Source organism: Phyllostomus hastatus, unplaced genomic scaffold (assembly GCF_019186645.2).
Source record: "Phyllostomus hastatus isolate PE091 unplaced genomic scaffold, TTU_PhHast_1.1 phas_scaffold_93, whole genome shotgun sequence".
NCBI classification, from domain to species: domain Eukaryota; kingdom Metazoa; phylum Chordata; class Mammalia; order Chiroptera; family Phyllostomidae; genus Phyllostomus; species Phyllostomus hastatus.
In genome coordinates, this window is record NW_025334042.1 from 12,139,674 (window position 1) to 12,166,681 (window position 27,008).

Genomic DNA, 27,008 nt, shown 5'->3' on the forward strand with positions numbered 1-27,008 from the left:
CATGTTTTACCTAATGCAATGACCAAAATTGTGCAGTAAATGATATTTAGATACATCAGTTTATTCTACCCTGAGTTTTTAAAAAAGGATTTGAGAAGGCCAGCAGGGCCAGAGGTTGGTAATGTTTCATTTCATTTTTTTATTTTGTAAAACTGGGTCAAAACAATTTTCTTTAGTTCATAGAACAAGACCTGGGCAAAGACATGATTAGATTCTACCTCAGAAGTTTGACTACTGGTCTAGCTTTGTCCTGTTTGTCAAAGTTTTATGAAGGTAGCTGACTCCTTAAGTTTGATCTGTCTTTCCAGACCACTGTAACCTTTTAGTATTCCATGCATTGTTCTTTTGCTCATGTGATCTTACAGATTTGTCTTCTATTCCTCTCTTGTGAGTCCTTTGAAGGAAGGAAGGAGAACTGGGGATTGCTGATCTTGGTATTCTAATTCCCCCACAGGACTTGCATAAAATAAACACTTAATAATAGCTGTTTTGGATGAATACTTGGTATTTCCCCAAGCCAGGCTTTGAGTAAGCAGTAGCATTTTCCCTAAGTTTGTCTAATAGCAAATGTGTCTGTGCTGACTGTTTAGTAATTACTGTGTACCAATGACACATGTATAGTAAACAATACTTTATGTAATTTCAGGCTTAGTGTCTTTCTGAATTTAATTAAGCTGTGCCATTACATTCTTTTCTTTCTGGAAATTAATGGAAAACAAGCAATACATTATCATAAACTTATTTAAAATTAGTTTATTAGCTGAACAATGAATTATTTTGTTTATGATGTTATTGTCAAAACTTGAGTTAAGAATTTACAATGTTAATCAGAATGTAGGCCCTATGTGTGTAGGGATCTTGCCTGTCGTTTTCACAGCTATCTCACCAGTATTTAGAGTAACAGTAGCTGTTTGAATGGTCCGTGAGGCTGTAGTTTTCATTGGATGATGAACCCTTTTTTAAACTTAGGATTTTATTTATTTATTTTTAGAGAGAGAGGAAGGGAGAGCAAAAGAGAGAGAGAGACATTGATGTGTAAGAGAAACATCAATCCATCACCACTAGCACGCCCCCCCACCGGGGACCTGGCTCACAACCCAGGCATGTGCCTTCGCAGGAAATTGAACGGTGACTTTTTGGTTTGTGGAGTGATGCCCAGCCCACTGAGCAACACCCCTTTGACTCTTTTGATAATATATTGGGATTAAAATTGGTAAGAAATTATCATATAGGTTACATCTTTTGATCTTCACAACCCTCTAAGTTACTTAAGAAGAATTTTATTACTTTCATTTTACCAAAAAAAAATGCTGAGACTCAAAGAGATGAAATGACTCCAGAAATCACCCACCTAAGCAGTAGCAGGTGAACAAGACTTGAATACAAGGATTCTTACTGCCAATTCAGCATTCTTTCTATGTCTTCACAGAGTTGGTGAAAAACATAAACATAGAATAGAATGTTGGCCAGGGCAGTCATGTTAGATACCTTTGTAAAGGCTAGAAAGTTACATGTAATAAGCTGAAGTGACTGTAGCATCTGAAAGATGGCCCCTGCTAGGAAGCAGCATTATTGAGTTTGGTGAGAGAGCCTGGGTTGGAGGCAATTCCGAATGGTCCTTTCAGCCTTATGCTAGGAGAAAAACAGTACAGCATCTTAATTCTTCATATCCTTCCTTTGGCCCTTATTTTCCAGCTTGTCTGAACCATAGGCTATTTAAAGCTTCAGATTTTTACCAGTCATCTCAATGTCCTTTTGTTCTCTATAGTTTTTGTTCATACCAGTTGAAAAGAATCAGCTGACTTCTTTGGTATTTTTATACCTTGTGCTTTATTGTTTTCTTCCAGTGGTCTCCAACCCCTGCCCAGCTGCATGTGCTGTGATTGCTGCTTCTAGCTCAAGACATCTGCATTTCAGGAGGTTCTTTTCTTTCTCTCATTCCCAGTTATAATCTTTGTGTGCCACTGCTAATGTACAGCATCAGATCTTGTCCCTGTGAGAATGAATACTCTATTTTCAGCCTCTGGATTCTCCCATGGAAGGTAACGTGAGTTTTCAGTTGCATTTGTATACTAAACATCTTCAAATCTAAGGACTTTAATTACTCATAAAGCACAGTTGTCTGAGCCCTGGCCAGATGTCTCAGTTGTTTGGAGCATTGTCTCACACACCAAAAACTTTCAGGTTCAATTCTCTGTCATGGTACATACCTGGCTGTGGGTTTGATCCTCAGTGGGGATACATATGGGAGGCAACTGATAGATGTCTCTCTCTCTCTCCTCTCCCCACTCTCCTCCCTCTCTCTCCCTCCCTCTCTCTAAAAGCGATGAAAAAAATGTCCTCGGGTGATGATTTAAACAAAATAAAGCACAATTATAATATAAAAGCACTCATTTGAAGCCCCATGAAGTCTAGGAATAATTTTCTATGGGGGGTAAAGAAAAAACAGGGAAAAATACAGGGAATAAATATTTCCTGTAAAGTCATTTTTTGTCTTTCTATGCTTCCTTCCTGCTTTCTTTTTCTGATCCAAGTCAGAGTTCACAAGTCTGGAGAGCACTGTCTCTTCTGCAGCCTGCCCACAGAAATGATGGCTCAGACTGGAGTCCACAACTGGCTGCCCGCAGGCTGTATTTGACATGAATAATGTGCTAAAATAGTGGAATTAAGTGAGAAAATTTAAAAATTGAGAGATTTCAGATGTGATTCTGAATTTCTGGCTTTTTAGAGAAACGGGAAGGTATGGTAGAACATGGCTCACATTTTCGTGTGTCACCAGTGCGCTGGGGCAGAATGGATTCTGGACGTGAACCAGACGATGGAACTGAACCCTCTCTGCACTTACACACCTGACTGTCCCTGCTGGCTCCCTCAGAGGTCTCCAAACAGCTAGTAGCTTCCTCTGTTCCTACCTCTCTTTCTCCCTCCCCGTAGTATTATACTGGCCAATAGTTAGCTAAATTTATTTTCAGACATGTATAACTTGCCTCTTTTTGAGCATTTCTAAAAACATCCATGGTCAAGGTATCTTTTACTATAAGCCCAGAAAAAATATAGAAGGAAATATTTTAAAGTGTTCTATTTTAAATTATGGAAAATATGGCATTAGCATCATTGTTTTCATTATCAAACTTTTAATGGAAGGAATTTTTGACCTGGAGCTAGAAGACCTGGTTTTGAGTTCTGAATTTTTCTACTTACTAACTTTGACCTTGAGGAAGTCATTTAACTTCTCTGAACTTCTTTCCCCATCTTTGCAATGAGGGTGCTTACATGTGCCAGCCTCATGGTTTTGTATATCAAATGTGATTATGGGTGTGAAAGTTCTTAGTGTGCCATAGGGCACTATGCAAGAGTGAAATATTTTATAGAGGAGTGGAGCAATAGCACCTGGTGTCTTGGAGAGCTTGGAGTCTGGCTGCCCACACAGGACTTATACACAAAGTACATAACAGTTGAAAGTATCCTTCTGCCTACAAAGTATGGAGGCATTAAATGTTAACAAACCTAAGAAAAAAGTGCATGATTATGCACTCAAAATGAAAAAGACATAGATATTATTTCTTCTATTTATTAATTCATTTACTCCACAGATATTTACTCTGAGACAAAAAGACATACTAAGTGCTGGAAATGAAGTACTGAAATGGAAAGCCCAGGCTCCTGCTATTATAGAATTTTATTCTAGTCAGGGAGAGGGACAATAAACAAACAGATCAGGATATTTTCAAATACTGTTAAGTTAAGAAGAAAATAAATATAGGTTTTATGACAAAGCTGATGAGCAGAACTATTCTCATTATGCCTCTTGCAATGTTGCTTTTAAAATTTTTGTTGTGATAAAATACACATAACATAAAATTTGCCCTGGCTGGCATAGCTCTGTGGATTGAGCGTGGACTGTGAACCAAAGCATCGCAGGTTCGATTCCCAGTTGGGGCACATGCCTGGGTTGCAGGCCACAGCCCCCAGCAATGGCACACTGATGTTTCTCTCTCTCTTTCTCCCTCCCTCCCCTCTCTAAAAAATAAATAAATAAATAAAATTAAGAAAAACACACATAACATAACATTTATCATTTTAATAGTTTCAGTGGAATTAAGTACATTCATAATATTGTACAATCACGACACTGTGCATTTTGAGAACTTTTTTGTTATCCCAAACAGAAATTTTATACCCATTAAACAGTAATGCTGTGGTTCTTCTCTCCCTCAGCTCCCAGTGACCTCATTCTATTTTTCTGTCTGTATGAATTTGTCTATTCTAAATATCTCATGTAAATGGAATAATACAACATTTTTACTTTTGTGCCTAGCTTATTCCACTTAGCATGTTTTCAAGATTTATCCATGTCGTAACCTGTATCAGAATTTCATTCATTTTTAACACTGAATAATATACTGCACATACATACCATGGTTCTTATCCATTCACAATATTACCTATTTTAGTATGATTTGGTAATAAGTCTAATTTGTAGAATACTTTACAGAGCACCATGATATCCATTATATGTGCATGGCAAAAACAGTGTTAACTCAGGGGTTGTTGGTAAATTGTTATAAAACTGTGGTGATATCTGATACAGTTGTTTTATGTAGCATTCTATCTGATAAATCCTGAAATCTTGTTACCAACAGTGCAGTAAGGGTATATACATAGGGGAGAAATAAGTTCAGTAGTTTTCGGCAGACATGAAGTGACAATGGCTACAGTGTGGACCAGTCCTGCCTATCCTTCTGCTGCAGGACTTTCTTCTACTCAGGGTGTTTTTTTGGAATGTTTTTCTAAAAAGACTTAGGTTTCATATAAATTTTTGGAATATTTGTTCTAGATCTGTGAAATATGCTATTGGAATTTTTAATAGGAATTGTGTTGAATCTCTAGATTGCTTTTGGTATTATGGACATTTTAATGATATTAACTCTTCCTGTCCATGTACATGGTACATGCTTCCACTTATTTGTATCTTCCTCAGTTTCTTTCTTCAGTGTCCTATAGTTTTCCAAGTACAGTTCTTTTACCTCCTTGGTTAAATTTATTCTTATCAATGGAACAGAACAGAGAGCCCAGATATCAACCCATGCCTATACGGTCAATAAATATTTGGCAAGGGATGCAACAGCATACAATGGAGTACAGACAGTCTCATCAATAAATGATGTTGGGAAAATTGGACAAGTACATGCATAAAAATGAAACTAGAATACTAACTTGTACCATACACAAGAATAAACTCAAAATGGATAAAACACATACATGTGAGTCATAAAACCATAAAAATTTTAGAGGAAAACATAGGCAGTAAAATCTCAGACAGCTTTTGTAGCAATATTTTTGCTGATAGGTCTCCCAGGGCAAAGGGAATAAAAGAAAAAAAGTAAGCAAATGGGACTATATCAAATTAAAAAGTTTTTTCACAGCAAAGGAAATCACCAACAAATAAAAATACAACCCACTGTACAGGAGAACATGTTCACCAATGATACATCTGAAAGGGGTTAATTTCCAAAATACATAAAGAACTTATAAAACTCAACTCCAGGAAGAAAAGCAACCCAATTAAAAAATGGGAAAAGGACTTGAATAGACACTCCTCCAAAGAGGATATACAGAGGGCCCATAGACATCTGAAAAAAAAATGCTTAATGTCAGTCACTAATTATCAGAGAGATGCAAATCAAAACCACAATGAGATATTACTTCATACCTGTCAGAAAGGCTACCATCAATAAATTAACAAAGAACAACTGCTGGAGGGGAAGTGAAGAAAAGGGGACCCTAATGCACTGTTGGTGGGAATGCAGACTTGTGCAGCCACTGTGGAAAAAAGTGTGGAGTTACCTCAAAAAATTAAAAATGGAACTGCCTTTTGACCCAGTGGTCCTGTTTCTGGAAATATATCCTAAGAATTCCAAAACACCAATTCAAAAAAATATTTGCAACCCTAAGTTCATAGCAGTGTTATTTACAATGGCCAAGATCTGGAAACAGCCCAAGTGCCCAAGTAGATGAGTGTATAAAAAAAAGCTGTGGTGCATTTACACAATGGAATATTATGCAGCCATAAAAAAATGAAGGGGATCTTACATTTTGTGACAGCATGAATAGACCTGTATATTACTATGCTAAGTGAAGTAAGCCGGCCAGAAAAGATATACCACATGATCTCACTTACGTGTGGAATCTAATGAACAAAATAAGCTAATGAACATAAAAGAAACAAAAGCATGGAACATACTGACAGCTGTAAAAAGAGAGAGGGAAGAGGGGACTGGATGAAAAAAGGTGAAGGGATTAGCCAAAGCTCACATATGCATAACCCATAGACACAGACAATAGTGTGGTAATGGCCAGAGAGAAGGAGGGGTGGAGCTGGATGGAGGTGAGCAAAGGATGGAGGAAAATGGGAACATCTGTAATAGTGTCAACAAAAAAATAAAAATAAAATGGATTTAGGTAATAGGCTTCTACTACCACCTTGGGACATAATTTCACAATTTAATCAATCTCACCATTGGGAAAATTTCTTAAGGTTGCACATGTAACCATTTGAGTGCTGCTTTGCAGTGTGGTTGCTTACTGTTGGAAAATACTGGGTTGGCCAAAAAGTTTGTTTAGTTTTTTCCATAAAATAAAAGACACATGTTTCATTTTCACCAATAACTTTATTGATTTGGATAGTTTGAGTATGTGAGCTATCTCCCATGTGGTATAATATTGATTGTTCTCAGTTAATGTCTTGATTTGATCTCTATCAACTTCAACTAGTCTGGAAGGCTGTGGAGCATGGTCCAGTAAGAAATGTCCAGCACAAAACTTTGCAAACCACTTTTGACACATTCAGTCGGTCACAGCACCTTCTACGTACACCACACAAATCTTTTTTTTCTTTTTTGGGTTTCACTTGTGTTTTTACCTTTCTTGAACTAATAAAGCATGATATGCCAAAATGTTATATATTTCCTTCCACCTTCAGTATTAAAATGACTACACAAAATTGTACCAAATATGATAAGATTTTTTAAAAAAATGCATGCTGGTATGATAGTTGTCACAATACAATCTAACAAAATTGTTTTGAATGAAGTTAAAGACACATAAGCACTACTAGAGCCATTGTACATAAAATAAAAACAAACACAATTTTTTGCCAACCCAGTACCTGCTCTTTGACTGAGGTGCCCAAGTTCATTCATAAATAAAATGTTAGGAGTGGAAAGAAACAGTTGATGGCAAAGAGACAGTAGAGTTAGTGTACACAACAGGCCCTCAAATAACATCTTTTCATTCAAGGTCATTTCCTTATAATGTTGATGAGATGCAATAGCTAATTGATTATTTATATCAATTAGCCTTTGGTAAAATTGGTTTTGTTATATGTCATTTAGCTTAATGTCATAGAACTTACCGCCTATGTCAAGTGAGGACTTACTGTATTTTGTGATTAATTTTGTTCAGGATAGAAATTTCCAGATGTTGGAAAGGGTTAAAAAAGTGAGATTTTAATAAGGAGCTGCCATCTTGTTGCAAAGGAACAGGCTGAAAGAATGTATTACAGAATTTACTGTGGATTGGGATTTATAACACATAGTGGTTGCTGCTTTTATTCTTAATCAGTTTAGTTCTGAGTTGCTTAAGCTATTAACTGAAAATTGGTTATAGTACTTCACTATATTAAACATTGATAATGTTCCACTTTTGCTAAAAAGAAGCCCATTATATATGAGGTTATGCCAAAATATCAAATACATAAGGGAATGTATGCAAAATATAGTTATAAAAATGCAGGTGTCAGCATCATGCATTGTGAAGTTGTACTTGGAGGTTAATGCTGGTACACGTGGCTGTCCAAAAATATTACTTAGACTATTATTCTTAGAACAAAGTATAGGCAGATTCTAATGAACTAGATTAAGCAGTCTCTCTTGAACCTCTTTTTATTGGTTTCTTTTGAGGACATAGAGTGGCACATCTTTCAATATGTGGGTGTCATTGTCCTTTCATGTTTTATTCACTTTTATAATTTTTGATGGTAAGGTGACATGGGTTAATGTTTGTGCCTTCCAGGGCATGAGGGGAAACCTACGTATTTTAGCCTTTCAGTTCACTTACCTCTGAGAAGGCTGTGTGTTGAAGGGAGGTCAGCCTTTTGTGATGGTTTATTGGTAAAAGTGCTTTCTCTCCTAATTTCGTGCTGTTACCTAGTTAGTGTCTGATGGCATACTGGCCATACTGGATGACTGAACTGATGGAGGGAAGAATCCCTCATACCTGCAGCTGTAGCCACAGTGAAGAATAGGTGTCCTTCTTGAACCACAGATTTTATTCTAATAAAGAACCCTTAAAGATTAATTTTTTCATCATTCTCACTTATTCTTTAGCTCCTTTGCTATCATGAAGGAGAGAGTGCTGGGGTGGAGTGGATTTCTTCTGTGGTCTCATTTCCCAAGAGAATACATGCTCTAGAGTAAAAGGAAGAAAAATATTTAACCAGTGACAGTGGTGCTAATGTAGATAAATATTTATAATTGATTTTATGACCATAAGTTATTTGCTTTAATAACTATAAAAGTATTATTTAAAAAGGAAAGAAAATATTTTGTTATGGACCCTGTCTGTGGAACTTAGATATTATGTGCAGAGCTAGCTCTGTGTTTTTTTTTTTTGCCATAAGAATCACAAAATTAAATGCTAGGATTATGATTTAGTTATGTATATAAGGGTACATAGGACTGAAAATTTTCTTTTTTATTCTATTCAGTGATACTCCAACCAAGAGTTGTGAAATGCAGCCATCTCTGTGTAAGTCAGGAGTGGGTGCTTTGTGGGTTGTCTACACACTGCCTGTCTCCTACCACCTGCTACTGGCCACTGTATGTGACAGAGCATCACTGATGCTGTAAGAGGGTGGGACAAGGTAAATCCAGATTTTTGTAGCTGTTGACATTGTGCCTGAAGTTTTTATAGGAGACGGGATAGAATTGTATAAACTAGGTTTCTTTCAATTAAATCGCTTTATTACTTTTTAAATTTGAGTTTCATTACACTAAAATTTGCTTGTGGCTTATAGTTTGACATCATACATTGCTTGCAACAGGGGGCTTAGTATGAAATCTCATTTTGATTATACCACATAATCATACTATCTTTTTTTTTCTTTTGGGAAGAACAGATTTAGATCCTGGAAGCAATAGTTAATAATTAAAAAGAAAAAAAGCAAATGGTAAGGATAGGGACACTGAATAGAAAACAAATACAGAGGAAGACTATAGTTCAAAGTTAGTATTTTGAAGTGCAAAGAGATATAAAATTTAAACTTGAGAGATGAACCACCCTCAAACTACCTACAATTATTTGGAAAGGCATGAAATGACTCATCAGGGAATATATGAATGAAGAACAAGATTTGTGTTGTCTCCGTGATGCCTTGTAGTTCTTATAAGATAGAAATGGAGATCAGTGAACTGATTATTCCTTATTGAATAAAGAAGGTAATCACAGAATAATTTTAAATAACTTCTCTTTCAGAGCTGGCATTTCTAGATTGCTTACTCTGTGTCAGGATCTGTGCTTAGAACTTCAAAATAAATGAACTCATTTAACAGCCCAACACCTCTTTAAGGCAGATATTGTTATTATCCACATGCAGTGGAAGAAACCGAGGTTTTGGAAAATTAAACAGCACGTCTCTAACAGCTAGTATGTCATGAAATCTTGACATTCAGTGTCTAAATTCAAATCTCATGCTGTTAATTGCCAAATTTGCTACATTTTTAATCAGAATATACAATTTAGGATCTTCAAATTAGCCAGCAGAATTGCAGGCAAATTGAAGAAGTAGTTTTCAGACATCTCTTCTTGGGTCTGTATGTAGAAGATAGTCAACCATGAAACAAAGGAAGGTTTTATTTTAGTGTCTACTAACTTCTATAAAATTTTAAGCTTTTTTTACTCCAGAGAAACATGTTTCAATCTAGAAGTCAATGTTAGTTTCTTGCTTAAAATAAGATAGTTGAAAACTAGAAGAGAGTTGGCAGATTTGGCAACTAAAATTATAGGACACCTAGTTAAATGTAAATTTCAGATAAATCAGAGAAGGGGGTAATTTGTAAAGTATATAAGGAACTTCTAGAACCTAATAACAAATAATTTTTTGAAAGGAACAGACATCTTTCCAAACAAGACATGCAGGTGGTCACCAGGTACATGAAAATGTGCTCAACATCACAAATCACCAGGGAAATGCAAATCCAAGGCACAAGGAGCCTCACACGTATGAGGATAGTTATTATTAAAAAAATAACACGTGTTAAAAGATAACACGTATTAGTGAGGATGTGGAGAATAGGAACCCCTTATACACTGTAGGAATGTAAAATGATGCAGCCACTATGGAAAACAGTATGTAGGTTTCTCAAAAAATTAAAAATAGCACTATTATATGATCCAGAAGAATTGAGATCAAGATCTTGAAGGAAGGAATGGGCAGTTGTTCAAGGGGCATAAAGTTACAATTATAAAAGATGAATGGGTTCTAGAGGTCTGATGTACAACCTTGTATATGTAGTTAATAATATGGTGTGTACTTCAAAATTTGTTAAGAGTGTAGATGTCATGTTAAATGTTCTTAGTCACACTCCCACCCTGCCCAACACACACACAGCAAAGGGACACAAAGAAGCTTTGGAGGCGATTGGTATCTGTGTGTGTATACCTTGACTATGGTGGTGGTACCATGGGTGTTTACATCCTAAGGTATTGACTTGTATATATTAAATATGCACAGTGTTTTTGCATGTCAATTATATCTCAATGAAACTATAACAAAAGATAGATTCCAATTTAAAGGGGCATTCTGTGTTTTATCTGACGACCCTGTCTCAGGTTGCCACTTCTGCTGTAGCAATTCCATTAGGTCTAATCTCAATAGACTGGTGTCTGGTAGACAGTGGACCCACCAGATCATGCAGTGCATATAAACAGTAAAAGGCATGCCACTTAAAAATGATCACTATATAGTCCACAGGGCACAGTAATGAGATACAATAGTATTTCCTTTATCCAGTAACTTGGCATAAGGTGATTTTCTTTAGATAATTCTAGATAAAAAATTAGAATTTCATTTTAGCCTTTTTAAGTGCACACCTGTAAAAATGCATCCCGTACCTTTGGGACCCATCACAGAGTAGGCAAAGCATTTTCTAACCACTGTGGTGATGAGACCTGAGCCAACAGGCAGAAGATTTGGATTCAAGACTCTCCTCTGCTACTTATTACTTGTCTCCAAATTGTTCTTTCAGATTCTATATCTGATCTGGGAGTATTAATACAAATAGAACTTAGTTTTATGAGAATTATTAAGAACTATTATGAGGATTCAATGATATATTGAATGGGCTAGTACGGTTTAAGCCAGTACATTTGAAGTTATAAAAACATAAATAGTAATATTAATAACTTTGGTTAGCATGCTGTGATCTACATATCTCTAGAGGCATTTGAGCAATATTTGTTCTTATGCTTAATGATCCTAGAATGCTGTACATTTATAGATTTGATGTCTATTCTCTGATATCCAAGTATCAATGTTTACTTTGCAGAGCCATCAGAGTACTGTTAAATAGTCCTATTCCATTTTTACCTTGTTGCTTCATATTCTTTCTTACCTGGTAATTCTATAGACTTAGAATAGATTCATAAAAGTAGGTTCATTTTTCACTCATGATTGAAACATGAGATCTTTTATTTGTTGTTCAAAGACTTTTTATTCCCCACTCATGCCTAGCCAGGAGGCTGTGTCCCAGATATTGTTAATACTATATAATAATAGCTACAGTTTAAGTGTATATTCTGGCTTTGTGTTAAATGCTTTATATACATTGTATTTATTCCTTACAATAGTCCTACCAGTGTAATAGTGTTAATGCATTTCATGTGTGAGCATGAAGGCTCAAGTTGTTAAGTAAACCTGACCCGTCTATTTAATTATTATGAACTGAAGCTAGGATCATACTCAGGCAGCAATTTTTGACTTACAAGCCCATGGTCTAATAGTAGGATCTTTGAAGAAAGAGTAAAACCTCTGATCATATGTCTTTTATTAAGTCCGAACTGTCATGTGATTTCTTGTTTATTATAATGACGTTCCTCTATGAGAAAATAGGTTATGTTCCCATTTCACAGATAAAGAAGGGGGGTGGGGTAAATGATTCGGCTGTAATAACGACGCACAGCACTGTGGTTCAGTTTAGCCCTGATCATTTCAGCTGTTTTCTTAGTGCTTTCCTAATCTCAGATGATTGCTTTATTCTGCTTATGACATTTTGTCTGTTTTGGGTATTCGAGCTTAGAGTTTTAGAATATTGTATGCTTCTGGAGAAATCATTTAAATGACAATACGTTTCTATTTTCTGTTATTATCGTCTGTAGGTGGCAAAGGCATTTGTATAAAATCAACACTTTGGCTGTACATTACTGAGCATAAAGCAAAAGCACTCCTGGGTTTTTGTACCCACCCAAATTGCAGTATTGTGGGGAAATAAATGGAAATACAAAATTTGGGTTAAGAAGGAGGCAATTGTAGCTCTTAAATGAGACTTATATTTGCTGCCAGGCAATCTTTAGAAATCAATGGAGATTTCTTGGTTAAATGTCCAGGGTTAACTTTTTTAACAAAATGGAACCCAAAAAGTAGATTTATCATGAAATGCTGTTGTATCAAAAAAGATGAGAATTTTAAAACAGTTGTTTCAATTCAGAAAAATTCGACAAGCAATTTAGATTTTAATCTTTGTTCTAAAGTTATCTAAGAAAATATGAGCTAATTGCTTTAATCACATGACTGAGATATAAAAATCCAACTCTATAAACTTTTGATGATAATTTACAAGATGGGAAGTCCAGATTCAAATTGTTCCACAGGGAGATTCTAATTCAAATAATATACATGGTTAAGTGTGGTGTGGAATACTATAATGTGATGATATTGGTTATATAACATTAAAATAAAACCAAATTTGAATAGACATAATAAAAATGACTAGAATTGATCACCTCAGCTTCTGTATAATACAACACACAATGTAGGATTATTGATAGGGTCACATGATTATCTCTTAAATTGATTACTATATGTTCTTACATATACAAATACATACAGACATAAATCCCTCATACTTTAATACACATCTATATCTACTTAATATCTATCATCTGTCTGCCTATCTAATGCCATACTGATATTGCTATCTACTTCAAAGATAATTGTTATTTCAGCAAATAACTTGGATGTGTTAGATGAAGTCACAGTCTTTATAATAAAATGATAATCCAGTTGGACGTTATTATTGGATAAAATGAACAGTGTAGTGAAACTTGTGGTTCTAGGTGTACTATTTAGTAAGATTATTCTAATAACCTATCAGCAAATAAAGAATGATTTAGTTCTGGAAGATACATTTGTTTCTATATAAAATGTGGAAATTAAAAGTAATAATAAAATAACTTATTATAAATATAATAATAACTTATATGTGTGGAATGTAAATGCTTACAAAACCTTTTAATCTTCATAGTCTACTCTCACTTTGGAATCTTTAACTTCTCTCTTCCTTCTGGCTTTTCCCCATCATCTTGTTAAAATTTCTCCAGCTACCACTCTACCTTTACTTCCCTTCCTGCATGTTTCTTGAAAGATTAATCTAGACTCTTCCATTTTCTCATCTCCATTCACTCCTCTTCTCACTTCATATTGTGTCACTGCACCAATATGTGCGCTCTTCTTGATGTTGTCATTCCTAGCTGATGAATATAATACAAACTTAATTGTTTAAATTAAAAGAAGTAATGAAACTTCAATATTAAAAGTGATTTATCTATTCTGTTATGGTTATATATTCAACACACACATTTCTGCATTGAACATGCGGTGCTGTTCTGCATTGTAAATACTGTTCTGTTGCTGGAGCAGTAATAAATAGACAAGGTCTGCCCTCATGGAAGTTACCTTTTAGTGGGAGAAAGAAGAAAACAGCCCTGGCTGGTGTGGCTCAGTGGATTGAACGCCGGCCTGCGAACCAAAGTGTTGCGGGTTTGATTCCTAGTCAGGGCACATGCCTGAGTTGCAGGCCAGGTCCCCAGTAGGGGGCACACAAGTGCAACCACATATTGATGTTTCCCTCTCTTTCTCCTTCCCTTTCCCTGTCTAAGAAAAAGAAAAAAACACTTAAATGTGTAATATGTAAATAAGGTAATTTCGTGTTGTAATAAAGTACTTCAGGATATTGGGAGAAAGAGAGGTGGTGGGATCAGTGTCTTTGGACGCTGGAGGGAAGGTCGTTAGGAGGTGCTCTCTGTGGAGGCAATCACAGACAGAAGCTCCCCATGCAGCCAGGAGAGAGAGCCTTCAAGGCAGAGCTGAAATTTAGTGTAAGGTCTAGATCGAGCTCTGGCACAAGGGACAGAGGGCAGACCAATGGGGAACAAAGGGGGCAGAGATGTGAAGTGAGGTCAGAGAGGAGGGAGGTTGAGCCTTTTCCTCCAGTAAGAAATTTATATTTTACTCTCAGTTAATGGGTAGGTAAATTTTGGAGTTTTAAGCAGGCATGAGGTAGAGTCATGTGATCTTATTTAAATTTCGTAAAGATCATTCTGGTCCCTATGAAGACAAAAGGAACGCACCTTATGAAGTGGAGTAGGGTGGATTCCTGTGCTAGTTTTGGTTGTTGAAACCCATGCCATTGTAATTAATATTTTTTATTGATTTGATGGGGGCTGGGTGGGTGGGGGGGGAGAGAGAGAGAGAGAGAGAGAGAAACTTACTGTTCCACTTACACATACATTTGTGGTTTCTTGTATGTGCCCTGACCAGGGAGCGAACCCACAACTTTGGCGTATGGGGATGACATTCCAACTGAGATACCCAGCCAGGGCATGCCATTGTACTTAATTAACATGAGTTAACAGGGCCTGACTGTTAAATCAATGTAGAGAAGTGTCCTAAAAAGACTTTCATATATATTGCATTTTGTGACCTTTATTTCCACAGAATTACCTTAAGCTCAAGGGGAGGCCACGTGGCTGGATTCTAGCCCCAGCTTTTGTCTCCTTTCTACATGAGTTTCTCCCCTATTTCCTTTCCACTTTCTCTTCTTTAGACCAGTTAAGCTTGCTTTCTGTTTTTATGGAGAAATGATTTTTTCTAGTCCCATAATAGAGTTTCAGTTCTTGTTTATTTACAATTAAATGCACTTTTAGAATTGGTGGGATGGGGAAGGGTTTCAGGCCATCCAGAAGTTTAATCTCAGTGAGTATAACTGAAACACAATACAGAAGAGTGGGAGGTAGTTGGAGATTTAATTGTCAGTCCTCTGCTTTGACAACTTTTCACTTCAGCATCCTTCACTGCCAAGGTTACCATTTCTCAATTATCCTGTGTCCCTTTGTGCTCTTTGCAGGCTGCAGGCTGCAGCTGCTGCTTGGGGAGCAATTTCAAGGTTTCTTTCTCTGTGTGTATTTATCCTTCAGTTTCCTGTTTCTTTTCTCCTCAGTTTTTGCTGTTAAAAATTCACTTAAATTTTGCCATTTTTACAGATGAATGCAACAATTCTGAAAGTACATTGGTCCCTTGAATATGGTGGGAAATTTTGAACTGACCTGGTGGTTAGCATACTGCATGGGAAGCACACGCCCCCTCCCTCTGTGCCCCCTACAAGGTCAAGGAGAAATGTGCTATTCAGCTTTTTTTTTTCCTTTGGGCTTTCTTCTTTGATATTGTATTTTTTCAAAAATCCCCCATCACGCCATTATACTTCAATTTTCTCAAGCTTGATTGGTATTTAAAAATCCGAATAAAACTCATTAGCTTAGATTTCTCCCTTATTTTCTTTTCTAGTTTGCCTTTCTTGTCTCCCTTTTCCACCTCTTTCTTACATTCTTTTTCTTGTTTTTCCTTTTGTAATGCTACCCTAAAGGAATGACACATACTCCTTTCTCCCCGTATTGATTACACAATATATTTGGTTCCAAGCATCACAGACTGATACTCATTTACCAGTGAATAAGCTCAACTTTGGAGGCCCTAAGTAGCCACAAATGTATTGGGCACAGTCTTTATCTTTATGAATCTTAGCATGTGGAATGGAGAGAAGTGAATCAAAAATTATAACACCGTGTGGTGAGTGGCTATTGTGAATAAAGAAGAGTGCTCACCATGTTTTGGGACAAACCCTATGGGAGGGACTCTAACCTGCAAGACCAATGAAGAGAAGTTAGTGTTTCAAAAAGTGGATGGGGGGTGGGGTGGGTGGCTGATACCTTTCAAAGGAGAGATATGCTGAAAAGCATTGAGGACATTTGGTGGAGTTAAAATAGAGTGATGGGTAGGAATGATATAAAGTCAAATCAGAGATATCATGAGTCAAAACAATTTTTTAGCCCTGATACAGGTTTTTAAAAAAGATTTTATTTTTTTATTTTTAGAGAGAGGAAGGAAGGGAGAAAGAGAAAAACATCAATCAGTGGTTGCCAATCGTGCGCCCCCTACTGGGGAACTTGGCCTGCAACCCAAACATGTGCCCTAGACTGGGAATCAAATCTGTGACCCTTTGGTTTATAGGTCTGTACTCAATTCACTGAGTCACAGCAGCCAGGGCCTTTTCTATATGTATGTATGTATGTATGTGTGTGTGTGTGTATATATATATAGACATACACATACAGGTCTCTATATCTTGTTAAGGGTTATGGCCTTTTCCCCACTCTGAATGTAGGGAATCATGTGGAGGTTTTACTCTTATGAAGGGCATCTCTTGATAATAGTTACATATTTGGCTACAGTATAGAGAATGCATTACATTCAGTCAACAGTATTTCAGGTGCTTATAAAGTTCTAAATGCTGCAAATATAGTCGTGAAAAAGGCAGACACTGACCCTGCCTTTAGTGCCCGAGGACAGCAACATCGGCGGCAGGAAGTCCAGTTAGGAGGCTGTAGATGTGAGAAATATTGGTTATCTGAGCTTCAGTGTTGCCATAGGGATGCAAAGAAGTGATTCCATTTCGGAGGAGAGGTTGAGGAAGTATTAAGAGAAGACAGTAATTGGCTGGTCAGGGATGGGGCTGGTTTGAGACAAAGAAGGCAGGTCTCTTTAGACACTTCCAAATGTTGACCTTCATTCTGCTTCTTTTTCTAGTTTGACAGTCTGGTGATGTTGTGGGTGCTTCCATTTCCACATGTCTAGGTACCAGTTTGACCAGCTGTCAGTTTTGTCATCCCATTTGGTGGGTGCACAGTGAGATGGAAAATACAATGGCCATTGACCTTGAAGCAGAGGCCATTTGCTATGGGAAAGCTATTACCAAGAATTATGCTAAGCAGCTCTTCTTGTCAGATGAGTTTTGCCAAATCACTCCTTCCTTTAGGTGGTAGGTAGTACAACGAGGGAGCAGGGATTGGTTGCAGAAGGGGAGGCAGGGTGGTTGAAAAAATGTGGAAAAAACCAGTCTCATAACAAAACAAGTAGGAAGAGAGCTAAAGGGAAACAGGCAATAGGATGGAAGACTTAAAGTGGGCATTTGTCTGCTGAGGGGGGAATACTAAACTGGATTATTTCTCTTAAGAGGCTTCCTTGAGAACACTAGTATCCTGTGTTACTCGGGGGAGAACATTTTCTGCAAAACTCAATATGCCTCCTGTTAAAAGAATCTGGTTAAATTTGTTGAATCCAGAATTTTACAAACATATTTGCCCCTACGTTTCCCACTAATACTCTATTAACATTCCATGGAACTGGTGTCTCACAAAGCACGCCTAGGGAAATGTTGGCTAACTAAATTATGATCACAGTAAGGCTCAGCATTTATTATCTTCTATGCAGAGTGTTAAACTCTTTACATGAATTATCATATTTAGTCTTCATACTATGAAGTAGATATTATTATTGTCCTCATTTTAATGACAACAAAAAATACTCTGAGTTTTTAAATAAGTTGTCCGAAGTTATATAGTCAGTAGACAGGGAGCCCAATTTTAAACCAAACAATCTAATCTAAAAGGTCAGGCACCCCTTGACCTTTTACATACGTACAAAGGGGTATGCACAAAGGTAGGTACCTCTTTGTACATTGTCTCATCGTGTTACAAGGTCCACAGAGGACTTCCAGCTGTTGATGCCACCGAAACTTCCTTCCTTTGTCGCATAAATGGACTTTCCTTTCACACACTCAAGGGGTGAACATAACACCCCAATGACTGAACATTCTCTAATGTTAGAGTCATTGATTTCTTATGCATGCAACCCGTGGGTCAGGCATTTTGATTCCATATTGCAGAAGAAGAAACTGAAGCAGGAGACCCAGAAACCCACACAAGACCTCACACTTAGAAGCGTGTAAAGCCTGGACTCAAATCCAGACAGTCAGACTCAAGAGTGAGTCTGTGTTCTTAATCTACAAAATTGCTTTATCAACATTTGAATGAGTATACATAACTTTCCTGGGCTAAGAAATGTTAGCATATATTGATATTAAATATGCATAATCTACTAATTTATTTTTTCATGCATTTGTCAGTATGAAAGACTCCTTTTTGGAATTGTATAGCCATCATTACTACCACTGAATCATGTTTTTGGAGTTGGAATCATTGGAAACAGAGGTGTGAGGAAAAAGCTAACTTAGAGAGCTGAGGAGCAATCAGGCCAGGTCAGGAAGTGGCCTTATGATCTTGCCTGCAGTAGAACCAAGGCAAGATTCTGTAGGTCAAGCAAGAATGAATCTGAGAAGGCACTGAGTGATGGATATATTTTCTATCTCCCTCAAAAACACATGTAGAAGTTATATTTTATATCAGTTTTGCTTACCTCTTAGCAATGTAGAAATGTAAGGATTTTAGTGGGCAATTCTGGGTTTGAATTTTTATTCAATTGTCACGTGTTACCTCAGGCAAATTTCCAAATTTCATCATCTGTGAAATGGGGATAGATATCCCCACATCCCCACTTTGTTCCGAAGAGCAGTTGAAATGATATTCTATAAAGTGCTAGAGAAAGTAGGTCTTGAAATTTTATTATAAGTAGCTATTATTTTATTATAACATTGCTTTCCTGAGTTTCATGGGCTCCACTTGAAAATGTTGATATTTTTCTATCTGCTTTTCCATTTTTCTCCTCCTTCTGATAAGTGCAGCACAGTGGAGTCCAGCAGTATTAAAACACCTGCATGCCTTCAGTGGTAGTGATGTTGTACCAGGTGATTTTAAAAGCATGTTAGGAATAATAGGTTTGAAGGGACTTTATTCTGTGTAGATATTCATCTCATTTTGTCTAAACTGTTTAACCTGACCATTTGACTTGGCATTGAGGAAGGACTCTTTAGAAATAAAGTAAAATAAGTCTCTAAAGGTGATTCAAATAACTGTGCCTTGGATTTTTGTAAGTTAAATTTCTATTTATGTGTATGGAGAAAAAATAGTAATCCTTCCCAACTGATTTAAGCTATTGTTAAGTGAATGAAGACTGACTGAGGGAGAACCTCTTTTATCTCTTGCATCGAGTGAAACTACTTTGTTTGGAGCCCTTTTACTCTGTTTCTCTTCATAATTTATATACAGTGAACAGCATTTTAAATATAAGAAATGCAATTTTCAGGGGTTAAATGGGTTAAGGTGTCATGCAAAGCTTTCAATGTAGCAAAATTATAGTGGAAAACCTGTCGTTTCACATACTTAGGATTTTATTTATTTATTTTTGCAGGATGAGTAAGAGATACTTACAGAAAGCAACAAAAGGAAAACTGCTAATAATAATATTTATTGTAACCTTGTGGGGGAAAGTTGTATCCAGTTCAAACCATCATAAAGGTAAGCTCTGCGTTCTTTCTCAGTTATCTGTAGAAGGGGACCCTCTTCAGCACAGACTATTGTGTTCTGCCTTTGCTAGGGTATTCGTTTCACTAGATATGGGTCCCCTGCCCCCTCCATGCCCTGTGATTCTCGTTAAGTGAAAATGCAGAGATAGTTATCCTTAATATGGTTTTGATAGGGGAAGCACAATTATTTAAATGTTTCCAGGATAATTGCCATTTCTGCAAATAGTTTTTCAAAGAGTATGGAATTGTGACTCTGACTTTCTCCTGCCATTTATGTTTTAAAGATAGTGATAAAATGTCAAGTTGACATGTAATAAAGTTGAGTTTCAGATTGCAGTCATCCTGGTAATGAAAGCATCTTTAATGATATGTATCTTAATAATATGTGTATATGGAAATTTTCCTTCATTGCTTTTTGTAACTCATATTTCTTCATGCCAGAGTACCTCTGTAACCACCGTTTGGGCTCTGCACCTTGTACGAGGTTTAGCAGGCTCAGTTCTGCCATAGAACAGAGCGAGGATATTTGTTTTATACATGTTTTAGGTTTGACAGCTCAAAATTATGCCCTGTCTGCGCTCTTTCCTGAGCATAGTACTCATAATGAATAACCACCTCCTTCCAAATGAATTAAATGGGGCTCTTTCTGAACTGTCCCCACCATAATCGTGTATTTACAACCTGGGGTGTCAATTTAGATTTTTCTGTGAAATATGATTTTATAGTTCAATTCTCAGTCTTCCATAAATTCTAGAGGCTAGTAGCTTACTTATTTTATTTTGGGGCGAAAGGGTCGTTAAGACTGCCTTAAATTCTGGAACCTTGAAATTGGTTACACACGCGCATTTAATTAGCACTATACTGAACGTCAGCACCGGGTTGGGGGGGAGCGGAAGCTGTGGTGTGAAGGAGGACGCCTATCAGTCACAGTCTTTTCCCCCCTGCGTTTTCGCCAGAGCGTCATGTAAGAATGAATTTTATAAAGAGGTCCTTCATATATTGTTCTGTTTCTGTCCCCCTGTTTTCATTATAATTTTTAGAATTTTCTTTAATACTCTACAATGGTCCACAAATCAAACTTTTAAATTCTCTTTAATAATTGTTATTAGTATAAAAGTAAAGAGATGTTGAATAGGATGTTATTCTAAACTGACAACAATGAACCAAACTTAAAAACTCAAAGTAGTGTTAAATACTCACCTTGTAGAAAGAATTGAACACCATGGGGCCCAGGCCCCAGGCCTTGGGCTGAACAGGAGAAGACATGTCATCTGTACTGTCCAGAGGGGTGGGCACCCTAGTGCCTCATCCCAGCTTAAAATAATCCCCGAGAGAAGGTGGGGCGACTCACGGTAACCGTGGGTGTCAGCCTTGTGAAGCAAGGGTTTGTGAAAAAAGATGGTTTTTATCTCCAGAGCTAAGTGATGAGGTTTCTAAGAGAATCATGTGTGAAAACTGCCCCCTGGTGAATATTACATACCATTTTTAAAGCTACTTTTGAAACATTTTAAATTGTGTTATGGTCTACGCTAACTCCAAGGGTAAGATCTTTTTTGACTTTTTGCCAAGAAAATACTTCTTGATCATAGGAGATTACACATTGTCCCAGAAAACCTACTTAAAGTGCCAAACCCTGTCTATTATACAAGGGAGAATTTTGTGCTTTTTTAGCGTTTCATTTCCTCCCTGCCACTGATATTTTGGATGAAGATTTTAGGAAATATTTCTCCACACCTTCCCCTTTCCTCTTTCTCTTCTTCCTTTCTTTCTTTTTTACTTGTTAAACAAAATGTCCCTTTTGTTTAAACTATTTTACACTTATAGTAAATGTAATGCATATATGCATTTCAGGGCACATCCATAAAATGAACGCTAGTGTGCTTACCACCCAGCTGAGAAATGTAATGTTTCTAATACTGTCTCCACTGGCGGCGTGTACCACGCTCTGCTTTCATTTCTTTGCCTCCTTACTCCAGATAATCACTATTCTAGACTTTGTGATTATAATTTCTTTGCTTTTGTTTAAAATTTTACCATGTACATATATATCTCCAAAATGGCATATTGCTTAATTTTGGTCATTATTTAATTTATATAATAGCATTATACTGCATTCTTCTATTTGGCCCAATGACATATTTGTGACATTTATTATAGTTGATGGCATGTAGCTGTAGTTTATTCATTTAAAAAAATCATTGCTCCATATTTTATTGTATGAGTCACCACAATTTACGCATGTGTTCTCTGGTATGGAAACGTTAGGTATCCTATTTTTTGGTCATTATGAACAGTGTTTTCATGAACATTCTTGTACTTGTCTCCTGGTGTTCGCTGTACCAGGGTCTCTCAAGAGCACATTATGAGGACCAAAATTGTGGGCTCACTGAGTGTGCAGATATTCCGTCTTAACCAGGTTAGGCCAAATGGTTTTCCAAATGGTGGGACTTACCAAGTTGTTCACAGTTTTTTCTTACTCTCTTTGTCATCTGCTGTCTCTGCAGCTACATCTCCCTCTTCTCTCTGAGTAGTGCTCGTTTGTGTCATATCTTTTGTTCCCAATTAGTCTCCCCAGAGTTGGTTCATTGTATTAGTTTTTGAAGGACCAACTTTTGTGTTTATTGATCCTCTCACTTGAATCTTCTTGCACCTCATTACTTTTTGCTCTTACCTTAATTGTATTTTTATTTATATAAAAAACACTTAAGTTATACTTCGTAACACATACCAGGCACTTGCGCAGAAGTGAAACTTTCCTGGATTTCTCAGTGGTGTCGTAGAAAACCCCAGCCTCTTGAGTCTCTACAAATACCATGTGGTTGGATCTATAGGAATTTGTGCAATTAATTGTTTTGATTCAAAAGGAGAATAAAACTCATCTCCCCCTGAGGGCTAACTGGTTACAGATTGGATCAGGTCTCTAGGTTGCATTCTCAAGGTGCCAGAAAGGTTGGGGCACCAACTACTTCTAGGTATAGAAGCCCTGGCCTTGAAGACACTTGGGATTTATCTGGTTCTTGGAAAGATGTATTTATATTCCACAAGGTCAGAGAGAGACCTAGTATTCTTTCCATCCCTTCTCAAAGGAGCAACAGATTGTTTTCTCCTTTCGGAGGAGTGTGACACTCTCTCTCTCCGGCATGTAAGTGGAAAAAATCCGTTGTTCTCTGACACTGTCCTGTAAAGCGTTCAGCTACTTGTGTAGGACATCTCGTCTAGTTTTCATCATGGGTAAGGCTTAGGGCAAGGGAGGCCATTCACTTTTTTTTTATTGTGAAATAATAAGAAATCTGTCTCTGATCTAGAGCACCTTGTGTGAGCATTTGAGATAAAAGTAATAAAGATCAGTAATAAAACCCAACAGCTTTATCCTAACAGTTTTACAGATATCAACTCATTTAACTCTCATAACAATCTGTAAGGTTGGTACTATTATTATTAAACCAATGTCACAGATCAGAAGCGTTAGTAAAGAAATTTTAAATAATTCGTCCCAGGTCCCCTAACTACTGGAGGCAGGAATCAAGTCTAGATAGTCTTGCTCCATAAAACATGATGCATATCTAGTTGTGAATTTCTGTTTATTTATACTCTTTGGGATTAGTTGAGTTCCTGAATCTGTAGATTGGTGCATTTCATGAACTTAGGTGTATGCCAGCTTTCTCTTTTGTTCTCAATGTATTTCAACCTTTATATTTCCTACCTTCAAGTCTCTCTGAACTTTTTTCTGGGATATTTATCCAGATCTTTCTACCACACTAATTCTGTGTTCTCTTGGGATTAATCTGTTTTTAATCCATATGAATTTTAATTCTATCCATTATATGCTGCTAAAATTAGTTTTTCTTGTAAACTGAGTTGGCTATTGACATATTTTTGATCTCATGTTTTCATTTCCTCTTTTTATACATTATATAGATATTGTTATATACATTACATATATGATAATATGATAGGTACTATATAAAATATGTATAATTTGATTTCTTGATTTTATTTTATGAAATTTTTGCATTTTCTTCCTGGAAAATCTCACTCACCATACTTTACTTCAGAGTTTGTGATTTTTAAAAATTCTATGAGCTAATTATATTGGTGAGAATTTTAAAGACCTGTGCTTAGGATGCATTCTTCCAGAGATGAATTGCATATGCTATGTGCCTTAGGTGAGGTTCTCTAGGAGCAGAGCCAAATCAGGAGTTCTCGTTTATGTTATTTATCGAAAGAGTGCTTTCAGGAGTAGACCATGGGCAGCAGGATACAGCAGGAGACAAAAGCTAAGCTCAAACAGAGTCTCAGCTGGAGAACAGCCTGGCCAGGCCCTGGGGAGGCTCTGAAACAGGAATTGCTTCATAGAACTAGACTCTCCTTGAGGCGAGGTGGGCAGCCTTTTCTACCCTTGTGTCCATTTATCATTGGTTGTGGACCCATGGTCCACAGGAGAGCCTCCTTGGGCAAGTGCCTACTCTTTAGTGGAGGGTGAGGCTCCAAACAAGGGAGGAGCTGTGAATTTTAATCTGCTAACATTCCCAGCAAGCGGAAGAAAGGTGCACAGCTGATAGAAAGGATCCTGGTAATGAACTGGCCTGTACTCGTGGTAGTCTACTCCTTGTGCATCTCAGATCTGCTTGTTTCTCACTTAAGTTCACCTCATTCAGTCAAAGCTTATCAAAGATTATGGTTGGTTGTAATTAAAAAAAATGTACCTGAGGAAAAGTGGGGTCCCCACTAGTGCAGTTGTATGAGGGCCATTCCTAATACTCATCATCTGTCCACGTCCCTAGCCACTTTTATTCCCCCTTCCTTCAGATAGCACACTTCTGCTCACTGAGGAGGCTTGCCTGACGTTTTATACAGATTGTATAACTGAGAGTTCTGATCCCTGGATTATCCTGCTCTTAGCTGTGCTTACTGTACTTACACATATATAATTATAGTTAGTCATGGCGATGCCAAGAAATGGCCAGTGGATTGTTCACGAGCCTAGCACCTTCTTCCCCATCCCAGTGCACAGCAGCTACTCTCTTCTTCATGATCATCAGGACCCTTTACCTCATCAGAATCTAACTCCTTTTTTTTTCTTTCCATCTGCGGGGTGACCAGCAACAGCTATAGCTTTTTCCTGTCTAGAGGGCTCTCACTCACTCTTTCCCGTGGTAAAAGCAGCCCCTTTCTGGGAAGCAGTACTCCTAGACACATAGGGTCTATTAGTAGTTTTTACAGAAATATTTTAGACTGGAAAAATTGTTTTCCTCAGTAACTTTTAAGTATCTACAATAAGGGCTGAGAGTATAGTAGAATATAGAAGAGGCAAAATTTTTTGTCTTTATGGTGTTTTTGTCCTAGAGATGTGAAGATAGATACCAAAGAGAAAAATCAGTTTTGTGGTATATATGCTGTAGAAAAAATGAAGGAATAAAGAGGAGTAAGAAGTATTCAGGAAGGATTATAATTTTAAATAAAGACTTTGGATAAGACATAAAGTTTTCAATTGAGCTCACCATAAATGTATTTGGGAGAAGGATGGTCCAGGCAGAACAGCAAGAAGTATGAATGCTTTCAAGTACAAGCATTCTTGTAGACAATGAGAAATGGCGAGAAGGGTGGTGTGAACAGAACAGAGCATGTAAGGATGAGAGGTAAGAGATTAGGTCATTACAGAACCGGTGAATGTAGGAGATGAAGGAACGGAATGAACAGCTCTTCAAAACACTGGTGCATCAGCATTGTGCTCTCAAGAGCAACCCAGTGCAGAACTGTGTTATTCTGATTTTTACACATGATGTAGAAACACTTGTAGAAATCGAGAGCATTTGGCTTTGAAGAATAAGATATCTAAAAACCAGAAAGTGTCACCTCCTTAATACAATCTTCTGAGCTTCAGGAGCTAAAAATACCCCACACAGATGAATTCATTTACTGTTCAAACAAAACACCACAGACATTTGGCCCTGAATTCTCACAATTGTTTTGAGCTGGGCATTTTGGAGGGATGGCAGTGAACTCAGAGCAGTGTGACAGCTGGTCAGAAAGGATAAACAGTATTTCCTCCTTGGAAGCAATTATATCAGGTACAGCTTCAGATTCTGGGGATCAGAGAGGAAACATTTCAGTTTAGGACTCCAAGTTCTCAACAGAATAATATTGTCATTAATCTCAGAGGGCAGATATGTTTTCTTGCCTTTTCTTCCTTTACCCATTGTATCCCAATTACATCTAAAAATCAGGAGCCATCATTGGATATTTGGGCTGGAAAAGGATCTGTATTTAGTGTGTAAGACATGAACAGGTGAGAATTATACACAAAGAGAAAACAAAAAAGAAACCCTTATTTTGATTAGCTAAGATTGAATATATGTTCTCTTCATTTTCATACAAGGTAATTACTAATCTGAGTTGCAACTTTTGATTAAATGGAATTTTTTTCAGAGAAAAACAATTTAAAATCAAGGTGATTTTTAGTTCAAAGCCTGGATGAGAGAGCAGCCATTTAAATTTTTTTTGATAACTCTTCATTTGCCTGCTGGTTCATTTGATAATTTACTAATTTATCCAACCAAGTACTGAGTAAACAAAATATGTACTGTGCATTAAGTGTTGGGCATCAGGTTCAGCTCTGGAGATATTAAAGTGACCAAACCAATACCGTCCCTGCCCTGTGGAGCTTACAGTATAGTTGGGAAGGAAAAACATTAATCTGATAATCGGGCAAATGTTTACTCTTAAATGGTATTAAAGTGCTGTAAAGATGAAATTTCAAGATAAGAATATATAAACTATAAAATGGATGGAGAGGGATCAGGAAGTCTCCTCTACGGAAGGGACATTTGAGCTGAGGTCTGAATGGGGAGTGGGAGTTATGCAGACAGAATGCTCTGGCACTAGAAAAAGTCATTGGAGGGCAGAAAACAAGAAGGACTGTAACACACAGTTAGCCGGGAGAGGGGGCTGGGGCAGATCCGCTGGGGCCATATTCAGAATGCTGGTTTCCTTACAGTTAAAATTCTTGGAACTAATTTAGCTAGGGTATGACTAGGTTCTCTTGGGCTGCTTTGTAGCTGACTATGATGTACATCAAAGTTTAAAAATCCTGACTTATAATTTACACTGTTTTAGGCACCTTGTTTATGAAAACAG

General features: G+C 37.1%; 1 protein-coding gene across 2 annotated transcripts in view; it reads left to right on the plus strand.

Moving 5' to 3' along the window:
* Positions 1 to 27,008, plus strand: part of TAFA2 (TAFA chemokine like family member 2) — a 433,970-nt gene that overhangs the window by 280,865 nt on the left and 126,097 nt on the right. For both annotated transcript variants that reach the window (XM_045828970.1, XM_045828969.1), the window contains exon 2: positions 19,757 to 19,863. In XM_045828970.1, coding sequence (XP_045684926.1) covers positions 19,758 to 19,863 — 106 coding nt within the window. In that variant the 5' untranslated portion in view covers position 19,757. The remainder of the gene's footprint in view (positions 1 to 19,756; positions 19,864 to 27,008) is intronic.